At 42.9% G+C, this 13,343-nt stretch overlaps 1 protein-coding gene across 2 annotated transcripts in view; it reads left to right on the top strand.

The window, feature by feature from the left end:
* The window catches only part of AOAH (acyloxyacyl hydrolase), a 131,310-nt gene that overhangs the window by 113,258 nt on the left and 4,709 nt on the right, over positions 1 to 13,343 (top strand). For both annotated transcript variants that reach the window (XM_075586629.1, XM_075586630.1), the window contains exons 18-20: positions 761 to 820; positions 2,518 to 2,614; positions 11,121 to 11,197. In XM_075586629.1, the coding sequence (XP_075442744.1) occupies positions 761 to 820; positions 2,518 to 2,614; positions 11,121 to 11,197 (234 nt within the window). The remainder of the gene's footprint in view (positions 1 to 760; positions 821 to 2,517; positions 2,615 to 11,120; positions 11,198 to 13,343) is intronic.

Here is a 13,343-nt window from a genome sequence, read left to right as displayed (position 1 = left end):
TTTCAAATGTTTAGATTTTGTTTGGATAGGAAAACATGTCTGCTGTTTCCTGCAAATATTAATATCTATACAGCACATATCATGGGAAGTGTAGAAAATGAAATGACAGCGGTGAATACTTTTAACAGCCTATTTTCTACCGTTTTTAACTGATTGGTCGGCGAAGCCGACCAATCAGAGGAACAAAACTACTCATTGGTGATCCAATGAGTAAAAAGAAAACCGGAGAAACTAAAATGCAAAATAAATCATATCATTGTGCACTTTAAAATAAATAAAGTGCACTAAATAAGGGAGGTGAATGTAAATGAATCCAGATTAGGGGACACCGAGCAGAGCACTCCATCTAATGCCCACTGGGAGGCAAATTCTAACACCGTCCCAGTGGACTCGGCATGAGTGTACTCTGCCCGGATACGGGAGTGCACCAGCGCCCGGAACATCCCCACAATGTTCACTGGGACCTCCCCTTCCAAGCACTGCTTCCTGGTCTTATATATGGCCAGCTTGGCTGATGCCAGGAGCAGGTTGGCAAGGAGGTCCTTGGTCTTATTGCCCCGGGACACTGGGCACCCAAAAATAAAAAGGTGTGGGGTTAACAGCACTTTGGATTGCCTGTATCGTCCACGGAAGGCTTTTGGGAGGGGCTGTACCTTTAATTCCACCTATTTCTGTAAAATCCTTCAATTTATTGTTCCAATTTATCTGCTTCCAGTGTCTTGCCATTTATTTAATCGCAATGCTATTCACTTTGTTTTAGAGCAACCCTTGTGAAGGATGGATGAATAGGAATGAGACTCTTCGAAATCTAACAACTGAGGTACAGTAGTATTAACAAGCTACAATATACAGTACAGGCATACCCCGCATTAACGTACACAATGGGACCGGAGCATGTATGTAAAGTGAAAATGTACTTTAAGTGAAGCACTACCTTTTCCCCACTTATCGATGCATGTACAGTACTGCAATCGTCATACACGTGCATAACTGATGTAAATAACGCATGTGTAACAGGCTCTATAGTCTCCCCGCTTGCGCACAGCTTCGGTACAGGTAGGGAGCCGGTATTGCTGTTCAGGATGTGCTGACAGGCGCATGCGCGAGCTGCCGTTTGCCTACTGAGTGATATGTACTTACTCGCGAGTGTACTTAAAGTGAGTGTCCTTAAACCGGGGTATGCCTGTACGTCAGTTTAGTCTGATACAGAGGTGTGTTTATTAATGTCTAGCAGTGATTACCAACAGGGGTTTGTGAAGTGTCTCCAAGTTAGCCAAATAAAATATGCCATGGTGGATCCCAGGTGGTATAGTGGGGTTCCTGGGCCTGTGCAGGGACGTAATAAGGCACCAAACTGCCCCTTGGCGTGGGTGGTATAGATGTCAATTACAGCAGGAGCTTCCAAGTCGCTCCCCACAATGCTTTGCATCCACCGTAGCAAGGCATTGTGGGCCATAACTTTGGTAATTGACAGCTGTACCCCCAGTGCTGTCTGCACACCGAGGTGCGGTTTGGGGGCCTTATTAAGCATGTGTTCTCCCCACAAGTTCCAGGCACTATACTGCCAGGGGTCGGTAAAACTGTTTTGCTTGCGAAATCAAATATTTTCTAGCTGGCGGTGCACAATGTAACAAAAAGTGAAAATAGTGAATATACTTCTTTTTTTTAAGTTAAATTGCAATCATTTACCTAAAACTGAATGGACAAACTTAATGCAAATATGACATTTTTATACATACTTTGATACACTTATAACATAATATTGTTTTTTTTAAGTTTTCTTCTCTTTTTTTATGGTATTACAGAACTAAATAAAGTTGGAAACTACTGGGTCTGGTAACATCGGTGTTTTGCCAAAACCAAAAATATATGCACTTAAGGAATAAACAGATTGATTTCTTTTTATTATTTTTTCATATGTTGCTTGTGACATTATGAATTGCACATGGTTACATTATTAGCTATTTACAATATGAAATAAACAGGAGTACATCATGTATTTAAAGTGCTGCAGATATTAATCCAGATCCAGCACAAGCCTCAAGCTTGTTATCTTTGTTTTTTGTTTTGTTTTTTACAATGACTACATTTTTATTCTAAACAAATCTTCGAGCCGTTTTACACGCAAGACGCATTTTCAAAATGATGCTTTGCAGACTCTTCGATCAGCAAATACACGGGTAGTGTAAGACTTATTGTCCGCGGTACCGTGGACGAATAAGCGAAAGTCTGCAGCGCTGGAGAAGTGTCTGGCACTATCACACTGTGGAGGTGGGGGATCCATGCTTCTGAATGGGACCCCCGCAGTGTTAATCTTTCGACGTTAAATCTTGCTACATCTGTAGGCTAATCGCCAACATCCTTTGCACAATATTCCCAGAGGAAACTTAGGCCCAGAGCCACAAAATTGTGTTAAGATTTATCACGCCTCCTATTCATGTGAATGGGGTAAAGACGTGCTGAAGCTTAGCCCCCTTGTGGGGATCTGGCGCTAAGTCATGTGTGTTTCTCTTTCAGAGAGCTTATCAGCTTTCCAGCGTCCTCAAAGAAATAGCATCATCACAGAAATTCCATAGCTTTGATGTATTCTTCATTGAGCAGCTATATCAAAAAGGTAAACTGATTTATTTACATTGCTACGGTACAATAACAAAATGCATAGTGATATATATATATAGATGGTGGTTAAGTGTGACATGTTGCTGTTAAAGACACTAACCATTACTTTCATGTTGTGTCTCTTAAAGCAGCAGCCCACGCTTATCAACTTTTCTTGCATTATTTTTGTTTGTTTTTACTTATTTTAAGAGATATCCTCTTGCTCTTTCTAAGGCTACGGCCCCGCTCCCTCAGTCAGCGCGCCCGCACTGCATGCAGGCAGCGCGCTGAGAGGCACAGACCGCTATCTGCGGTCTGTAGGGAGCGGGAGCGGTGGCCGTGGTTTGAACGGAGGGGGGCGTTGTTTGAGTGGGGGGGCGTGGTTTGAGCGGAGGGACCCGCTACTCCCCCCCCCCCCCTCCCTCCACGGGCTCGGTCTCCCGGGCTGCAGGAGGGAGCTGCTGCCGGCTGCTGGAAGGTAAGCAGCTCCCGCTCCTTCCCCTTTCCCCCACAAATGCCCTCCTCACACACGCTTATACACACACACATGACAGCTCCTGCTCCCGCCCCCGCCGCTGATAGGCTCATCAGCGCACCACGTGACACGTCACCGCTCGGGATCACAATTTTCTTGCATCCCCTGGCGGCTGACGCGTCACAGCGCGTTGTGAGCCGTGCAGCGAGGGGGACTGGGACTGGCTCAAGAAGGATTCCCCTGCTGGTCAGGAACGCGCATGAGGCCGCGCAAGCCTAATACAGGACATGCTCTGGGGGGCAAACTACTAACATTATATGAGTTGAACGAAATCAGGTTTCTGGGGACGGGATTGATGCTTTAATGCAGGGAAGCGTAAACGTTTTTCCCTGCGCCCCCCTGCCGGCAGTTCCCCTCTCTCCACGCGTCCCCCCCCCCTCTTACCTCAGCTCCGGCATCATGACGTCACATTGCCATGGCAACGCGTCTAAGAAGCCGCCGGAGCCAAGGTAAGTGAGGTTTCCAGAGGCCTTCGCCGCTTCCCCGGCACTTAATTTATGTGCCTTCGGGAAGCGCGTGGGGCTCTGTAAACCCCACGCACTCCGCAGTCAGTCTCACGCCCCCCAGTTTTCACACCGCTGCTGTAATGTAATTGAATAAAGGCACTTTGCATTTAAGCAGTAAATTATAATTGACTGGGTCATAGTTTTACATAACATTGTGAATCTTGTTTTCTTTGTATGTGTGGCAATTAAACCTGCATTATCTGTGTTGGTGTTAACCTCTACTCTTAAGAGATTTACATCAAAGACCCTCATAAATAGGTGCAGTGCTACTGGAGTGCCTCTGTGTGCTGGATGGAGGTACTTCCAATCAATTCATATGAAAGTCCTGAAATCTATCTGGCTTACCACACACTAAAAACGGTTTAATAGGTTCAGCTGGTCTTAAAGGACCACCTGCTAAATTAGTACAGGTGGAGGGTATGTAGCCTGGCAGTGAAAGCAGCACACATTGTTTTTTTAGGTGAGTCCCACTTTTCTAAGCAGAATAGTCACTACGTATAGAGTCGTGGAAGAGAGCCACACCGAAGCGAACCCTTCAGACACTGACTGACTGAGTGGCTTTCTGCCACGACTCTATGCATTGAATTTGAGGAGGTTCCATTTAAGGGAAGTACTGCGTTTTTTCTTTTTGACTTAGGAATGGGCCAGAAGAAAGGGTCCATACCCTGAAATGTTGACGATGCCCCCCTTTATTTGATCAGTGACTTTAATCTGTCTTTAGACCTATTACCAGTTTGGTGGTTCACATTTTTGCGCTGTTCTCTTTTGACTAGTGCTTTCATACAAGGAAGGGTTTTTTCACCTCCTTTCCCCCCTTTTTGGGGTGTCCACCTCCTCCGTACCCCCCTTTTTTTCTGGTGTGTTTTGTCTTCCCCTAGCTCTTTCATCTATTATCTATGACATTATCCTGACTTTAAGCATTTTTCTGAGCTCTAAGAACATTGGGGTATAGACATTACCTGGATTTCTCTATTCTGTGTTTGCTGTCTATTTTTGTATTACCCATTTGTGATATGTGGTTTAATAACCTCTATGTGTATTTGTACACTTTTTGATTATCTTTAGTGCTAATGTACAGTATTTTTCTATCTGTGAGTGTGGGGATCATATCTGAGTGTATGTGTGTATGTATGTCTTTATTAATGTAGCACCATTATGTACATAGCGCTTCACAGTAGTAGAAACTTATAGGGGTCCATGTTAAAATGAATGAGAAGTAAAGAGTAAGACACAAAGTGCTCATTTGCACGTCATTTCCCAGAATCCCTGGCTGCTGTGGAAGCAGCTAAGCGATAATGGGGAAAGACAGCGTTGCAGACCTGCCTGAGACATGCAAATGTGCCCACAAGTGATAATATTATTTGCTGTAAGTAGATAGGAAGCTAAAAGTGACAGGTCTGGTGTGTTCATTTGCATGCCACTACCCAGAATCCTTGTCTGCACCTTAAACACTTGTCTGCACCTTAAACACCTTAAACACCCTAAAACTTGCAGCAGGTACAGATAAATCCGATTATCATTTGGAGTGAAGCCAACAAAATTGATAATCGACCAACCTTCCAGAACCTTTGCTCTAAGTAACAAAAATTAAAAACAAAAAATCAGATCTTCAAAATTGATTTAAAATGTAGGCGTCAGTCCCTTATGTCTAACCTGATAAATAAAACATTTTGAAACTGCTCCTGTCTCACAAAAGTGTATTTGCAATTGAAACCCATATTAGATTATGTGTCTGATGCACAAAATTGGGTTTCCACTCACTCAACAGGAATGGTAACTAGGGTCCACTAGCGTATTACGTTTGTAGGAGCAACACCAGAAAAGAAGAAATGTTTCTCTCCAAGGAAGGAGGGGAACTGGAAAACCCGGTTGCGTGCACTCTCTAGATACCTTACAGTGGAATTTAAGTCACCCAAAAGTGTAAATGGTAGGTGCGACTAGCACTCAGAGTCTGGTAGTACTGTAGTTATGCTTAGCAGAATCTCTTATTTGAGTCGTTTAGATAGGACAGTGCCTTCTTTCTCTTTGTCACCCTCTGTCACACCTTCTTTTAATTTCTTACCACTTTACAGATGTAGCAGAAGTATTGCACCCTTAAACACAATGCTTTGCATTAACACTGGTGCATTATTTAACAGTAGTGCTTTTTAAAACCATGGTTATGGAGATAACGCAGGTGTCGTGTAAAGCGTCCTTTTGTACGTTAGATCATGTTAACGGGATAATAATGTCTGCTACATCTATATATCCTTTTTCCTTGACTCTTTCTATATCTCCCAGAATATGTGACGTTGTCACGCGGAAAACCTTCCTAGGATGTCTCATTGGGCCCCTTTTATTTGACTGCACCGTAAGAGTTAGTCTTCCTGCTACTGCAAATGTCATTTTAAGCACCGCTTGTACTGTGTTTTGAACATGTTTTGTGTTTTTAATAAAAAAAAAGTACAGACTTTATCTCTCAAGCAGACAAACACATTACAGTGTTAGGTCCCAGGGATAGAACTTGCCAGCGCTGTGATTTACAAATATCATTTCACCAAGGACGTGCCATCATATTTCATTCCACCCACACTGTCCCACTGCCATTAGACATAAGTCTTCATGAAAATGCAAGGCTCGTTTTATGTGTTGGCTGTAGGGTTTATAGATTTGCATTAAATGTCAAGGTTACGCAAGTAAAAAAAATATCGTTCCGTGCAAGAAAATAAAATTAATAATAAAAAGCCACACTACAAATTATGTTTTTTTATCCCCCCCAAACATCAGCTCATTACAGTTTCCAGCGTAGTCCTGTGCATCTTGACTGAATTAATGAGTCATAACTGGGAATGAGATATTTGATAGCTCGAGTCGTCCTGTCATCTCACATCGTTTTGAAGTGCAGTGCGCATTGTTTTACAATCATTTACAGTCGTTTGTGCTCACTGAGTTCCTCTGCATAAACACCTTTAATCAAAATAACGACTTGCAGCCACCCCCATGGAAATGGATCTGATTCGCTCTACATTAGCATAATGTTTATGCATGACTTTGCTCCTTTTTTTATTTTTTTATTGCGGGAGAATAGCAGTCAGAGGATTTGAGGGCAAGTGTGCAAAATTAAATCGGAACGCCTTAAGTTGCCATTGGAAGCACAATTGCAACCCAAATTTGCATCCCAATTAGTTAAGACTGAGGTTATACATTAGTGACCTTTTATTCATTTAGGCAGTTAACCCTTTTAGTGCCAAAAGAACCTGGAATGTTTGACAGTCACTTCTGGTACTTTCCATATTTAAGGTGTTTTTAAAGCGTAAATCCATATTGCTCCATTGCTGTTATCATTTCTTTACATTCCTGATCACGGGGGTCCTCTGGATTTGAACCACAGTACTGCCAGAGCTGAGGTTGCAGAGATATCTGCCTTTGAATTCGCCAGAGAATAAAAATTAAATAAAAACACACACAAGATGGCTGCCAGTGTCCTTGCCAGGGTGGGCTTGCACTGTAGGTGTCTTCCATGGAATAACACTGCTTCATAAATATGGGTTTTTGTGTCTTTCGTACAACTATTCTTGTCCAGGAAATGTGTCCTTGTAGCTCAGGATAACCACAACTCTGCTCCGGAGGACACCACTCGTTCAGTTAATGTAAAGATACTACACTATTAAGCGAGGGGATTGTTACTTTATGGCTGGTAGGTTAAATTCCAGGCGACTCACATTGCACAGCAAATACAAATACCACATTCACATGTCTCAGACAGGTCCACAAACCTGCCTTTCCCTGTTATCTTTTAGCATACAATGATTCCACTGCAGCCATGCATTCTGGGTAATGACGTGTAAATCAGCACCCAGTGTGTCACTTTCTGCTTCTTATCCATTTTAACATGGGCCCCTATAAGCTTATGACTGCCGCATTACACAGCTTTTCAGCACAGCCTGGGTCAAAAAAGTGCAAGGCCAGTAACCCTAATCACAGACAGCTTTTTTTGAAGCACAAAATGGGGAAAGGCTGGTTTGTAGACCTGCTTGAGACGTGTGAATGTGCTGATTTGTGGTATTTTAATTTGCTGCACACTGTATGGTTTTTGTCACCACAACTTACTTTGCGTCTGGTTGAGGCAACTCACATTCACTTTGGAAGCCATTATTCTAAGTGTCCCAGTGGAAAAACTGATACATCTGGTGAAGTGTTTGCCTTGGTTTTTCATTTGGAAATGACAGACTTTGATAAATAGATTCCTTTGTGTAAGGCTGGACAATCACTTCATCTCCCTCTCCTGTCACTTTACCCAGAGGGGTCTCCTTATCAAAGTCCACCAGCTGCAAAACTGATGAAAGAGAAAACAAAACAGCACCAGATCTATCAAAGGAAAGAAATGTCCAATTGCTTTGGAATTAGGCTAATTTGCTTTGACAATTGTGGTGTGTTTTTTTGTTGCTCAAATTGTGTCCAAGTTTTTAATCTAGAATACATTGATAAATAGACCACTTAGTTATATAATACTATTCTTCCTTTGTCCCTCTCGTATATGCAGACTATAGTACCGAAATATGATTTCAGTATTTCACCTCAAAAGTGGCTGCATGAAAGCTTCTGAAATCAAATGTAAAGTACTATATTTCTGCAAGATGCATTATTATTTTTTATTATATTTAGCAGTTTACAGAAGGCGTGGGTGACATGGGGAAGAGTGGGTGGCATAGGAGGAGTGTGGGTGATGTGGGAATTGGGTGACATAGGGAGAGAGGCTGGGTTACATTGGGGGGTGGGTGACATGGGGGAGAGAGAGTATTTGACATTAGTGGAAGTGGCAAGGGGGAGGAGGGGTCCCTACCACCTCCAATGCAGCTGTAAGGTCTGAAGGGGTTAACGGCAGATCAGAGCCGTTCCCTGCCTCCTGTTGGCCCTTCCTCCTCTGAGAATTGTATCCCCAATGTCAAGGGACACGGGGCCAGCAGGAGACAGAGGGAGCTAGCTACGCTGCAGTTACCCCCTACAACTGCACCAGATGTGATAAGGACAAGCAAGGGGGTGGCAGGTAGATTTATGGGAGATTTTTCTAAGAGGAGGCGCCATCCTCTCTCCCTGTCCCTCCTGACCACCACTGACCTCTTATCCCCCCCACCAAGTCACAGGCGGTGGGGAATTGAATGGTTAGAGTAAGAAGAGGAGACCTTAACTGAATCTGTGGTAGAAACAAGGTTTTGGTTTGTTTCTGCCTCTGATTCGGGAACCTACATCTGAGCCATGGTCTGGATTAAACCAAACCTTGGAATCCCGGGATTATAAAATTCAGAGAAACCGACATCCCTCCCCACCTCACCTGTTTGGGGTTCAGATTCCATGACTCCCGAACCACCCATCCATAATTGTGTGTGGCAATTGTCGACAGTGTAATAATGATACAGGTCAGCCTTTCTTACATCCTGACTATCATACCAAAGCTGATCAGAGACCATCAAATAGGAATACAAAATAAGGACTGCAGTTAATTGGCAGGTATTGCATGTAGTTAATAAGATACAAATGGCATAGTACTCTCCCATATCAAGCTTGGACACTACATATTACTAGGAAAGAGGAAGTACAGAGTTTCCCGATTTCAGAATAAAAGGAGTTAAGTAGAAATAGCCGTTGTTAGTCCAGTTGCGATAGTGCAGAGTAAATGAGCACTTCAGTATTATTATTATTACCTTTTTTATTTGGACTAACATAGAGATTATAAAAAAAAACAGAAAGTGTATGGCCAATCTTTTCATCAGCAGCATGCTCCTTACACAGAGAAGAGCAGTGAATATACATATTTGTTTAACAATAGATATTATAAGACAAGCTTTCGAGAGTTCTCCTTTCTTCTTCAGGTCAGCAATACTGATCTACAAAAATTTTTTTTACAAGAGAGCCATCAAAGGCAGATGATGCAGTGAAGGAATAACAGACAGGGCAATACATGGATGAAAGGAACAGTGAGGCACAGGACCCTACATCCATCAGCAGTGTGCAGGAGGGTTGGGATGCAGGGGAGGAGAGAGGGTTAATTATAAAATTCACAGAAAGGCAGGGAGAAACATTACAATTAACTATGGCAGTGGGTTAAAAACAACCATATCAGCATGAAGTCCTCTTGTTTTAGTGTCAAAGTGTATTTGTGGCAGGACGGCCTGTAGCCGAGGTCAGGGAACAGTCCACACGTGTAGTTTCAGGATAATGAAAAATGTTCAATGGCTTTATTTCTCCACAGTAACATAACATGCGGGTACACTGTCCCTTTTAACAAAATAAATCCTGCTCCATGATGGGAGAAAAACTGACTAACACAGCAGACCTATCTAGCAGGCTGGCTGGCTAAACCATAACCAAACCTTCAGTTTTTAAGCAGTCATGAAAGCAAATGAAACAAATCTTACTTTGGCTGCAGTAAGTAGTGTTGTATCCTTCTGGCTAGCAGCACATCTATCCATGTGCTCTTGTCTGAGAGAGCCAGCTACTGCTGGTAACAAGATCCTTTTCTACCTTTCTGGCTCTCAGGTGTCATCTTACTTCCTGACTACCTAAGTTAACCCCTATGAGTGCTGGATGAAGCACTCATACATATGTCTCCCAGGCGTAACTGATAGGAGTTGACTTCACTCTGTCACAGTATTATCATTTTGAGTTCAAATGTTTTCCGTTCTTGAGTACTTTTAAACATTCGAATAAGGATTTGGATTTTTAAATCATTTATTAAATGCTCTGGCTGTGACAAGTGGTGTCCCACTGTAGTGCAATATTTTCCTTGTTCATGGTGTTATTGTGTGTCTGTGTAGGTTTGTTCTGGTTTGAAGTTTTTGGCTGGCTTCACCAATGTAACATCCTTGGTCACATTTGCTGCATTGAATCATATAAACCACATTCCCGGATGTGCAGCAGTGCGATCCTTTAACATTGAATATTCTATGTTTGTTACTGGCTGTGAGATCTTGGTATATATGTTTACAATGTTTGCAGCGTGTGTTGTTGCATGGTCTTCTGCTATGTTGCATGGTCTTTGTGTCATGTGCCAGAATAAAAAGAACACCGTTTTTTAAGGTTTACCTTATTTGGTTCAGTTAAAATACATTATTTATGTAGGTACATAATAGTTAAAAAAAAAAAAGTCTCATCAGCATGGAGACTGTAAGTAGAAGTGCACAAGGTACTTCATTCCCCAATGGATTTTAACATGGATTGCTGAACCTTCTTTCTCCCCTTCCTTACCCCACCCCACACAAAACCTTCCCTCTGCTTTTCCAATTTGCAAAATGACCAGTTGACCTGCACAGATTTTTCACGCTGCTATTCCTCATTAATCCTAGGCAGGACTATACTAATTGTAGTGTCAATGAATGCACGAGTTGTACCCCTTATAAGACAATTCTATGAGAAATTGAACACATGCCAAAAAATAACTCAGACTGGTTTTGCATTGACTATTTACTGTTATTTAAATTATTGCCCCCTTTCTTTTCTTACAGTGGAAGCTGAATGGAGCAGATTGGGTAGGGACCCTTGGGAGTTGATTGAACCAGTGGATGGATTCCATCCTAGTCAGGTACTGTAAAACAGGGGGTGTGAAAAGGCTTCACCCTGCACCCCCCTGTCTGCTCTCACCCCCCTGCTCGGCTCTGATGTCACGTTGCCATGGCAACACAACATTGCGTGACCCCCCCCGCGGTGTAATTTGATGCCGGGGTTGCCATGGTGACGCGTCGCTGTTAATGATAAGTAAAGTTACAGAGGCCTCGCGCGATCCCCAGCATTTAATTTAAATGCCTTCGGGGAAGCGCGGCGTCTCAGTAACCACTGCGCCCCCCAGTTTGCGTACCCCGGCTGTAACATATTTGCTCCCTCTCCCTTTAAACAAACTGAAAATACTGTGATAGTGTTTCATTCACAAGTACTGATTACATCCACTGATGTAACAGTGGCCATTGTTTGCTATCCTGGTATAGACAAAGTTTGAGTAGTAATACTCTGGCAGGGGTGTATTTAAGCAAAGGCAAGTGGTTTCCTAAGGCCCTGCAGCTGAAGGGGCCACATGCAGCTGACCACCCCTGCTAATTTTCATGCAAGGAAGATATTTCCATGAAAGGAGTAAAAATACCCCCAATCAAAATGCAGTGTAAGAGGATGACCAAGGGCACCCAGTGACAACATCGCACATGGCTAGTCTCTCTCCTCCTCCCTTGACTTCACAGCTGGATGTGAGAGGGGGAGAGCTTGAGGCAGTGTCACAGCTGGATGTGAGAGGGGGAGAGCTTGAGGCAGTGTCACAGCTGGATGTGAGAGGGGGAGAGCTTGAGGCAGTGTCACAGCTGGATGTGAGAGGGGGAGAGCTTGAGGCAGTGTCACAGCTGGATGTGAGAGGGGGAGAGCTTGAGGCAGTGTCACAGCTGGATGTGAGAGGGGGAGCGCTTGAGGCAGTGAAGTTATGCAGCACATGCTGAAAATTGGCCAGAGCAGGATGTACAGTATGAAGAAAACATTGAAGGGGACAGAGAAGATACTGCAAGGGAACAAAACTGAGGCGGTCTATTTTTGATATGGTTTTGCTGACAATCAGTTGAACAGCAATTCCACTTGGTTAGAACCAAGTAGAACAAAGAAAAAACAGCCAAACAAATATAAAATTAAACCAATAAGTGCACTGTAAAGAAAATAAAGTGCACTAAAAATGAAGGTTTAGTATAAAATAATTCAAAGAGGGGGATACCGAGAAGAGCACCCCGCCTGACACCCACTGGGAGGTAAACTCTGAAACCATCCAAGTATACTTAGCATACGTGTACTCTGGCCGGATACAGGAGCGCACAAGCGCCCGGAACATGGCCACGGTGTTTGTTGGGACCTCCCTCTCCAAACGCTGCTTCCTGATCTTATAAATGGCTAGCTTAGCCAATATACAGGGAAAAAAAGAAAACAGCGCACAATCTCATGCTGCATTATATATAAAATGTATTGAAATATTCAGTCAGCAAGTGAGTATTGCACATACATCAGGATAAGGATAAAAGAGCGTGACATGTTAAGGACATGTTACCACAATACATCTACAGCAACTTCCCACACCGATCATCCGATCTCACGGGCTGTACCGGATGGAATGTCCAGAATGTCCTCTCCACGACCCACCGATTCCTGATGTAGTTAGTATCAGTTCTGGTCTGCTGGGCTTCCTGTGGTGTGAGCGCTATTGCGATGTCCCTCCACACTGACAGCTTTGGCGACTGCCGGTGACCTCACAGGTTCTGTCGCTGATTATTGCGACCCGCCAAATGAACAGTCATAAGTACTGTATAGTTGCACACTCTGAAAGCAGTAACAGTGTGTTTCTGGTATGTCCAAATAAATGCAAAGCTTGCACTATACAGTTACAATTCCTACGCGTTTCGTAGTTAAGAACTACTTCTTCAGAGAATGGTCATTTCAAATTCAAAAGCAATATATATATACCCCGTGGGATCTTGTGATTGGACCAGCAGAGGGAGGAGTGCCATCCAATCACAACAATGATTCTGCAGCTGATCTTATAGAACAAACATATAAAATATATATAAAATATATAACATATTTATACAATGATAATAAAATACATATATCTACAGTATGCCAACATCTTTAATAACTATTATAAAAAGAAAAATAACATGAAAAATATATATAAAAACAAAATGAATACGAGTAGTAAATGCACACCA

Source organism: Ascaphus truei, chromosome 2 (assembly GCF_040206685.1).
Source record: "Ascaphus truei isolate aAscTru1 chromosome 2, aAscTru1.hap1, whole genome shotgun sequence".
In the NCBI taxonomy this organism is placed as follows: Eukaryota; Metazoa; Chordata; class Amphibia; order Anura; family Ascaphidae; genus Ascaphus; species Ascaphus truei.
The sequence above is the reverse complement of the archived record's forward strand: the minus strand, read 5'-3'. Positions and strand labels throughout refer to the sequence as shown.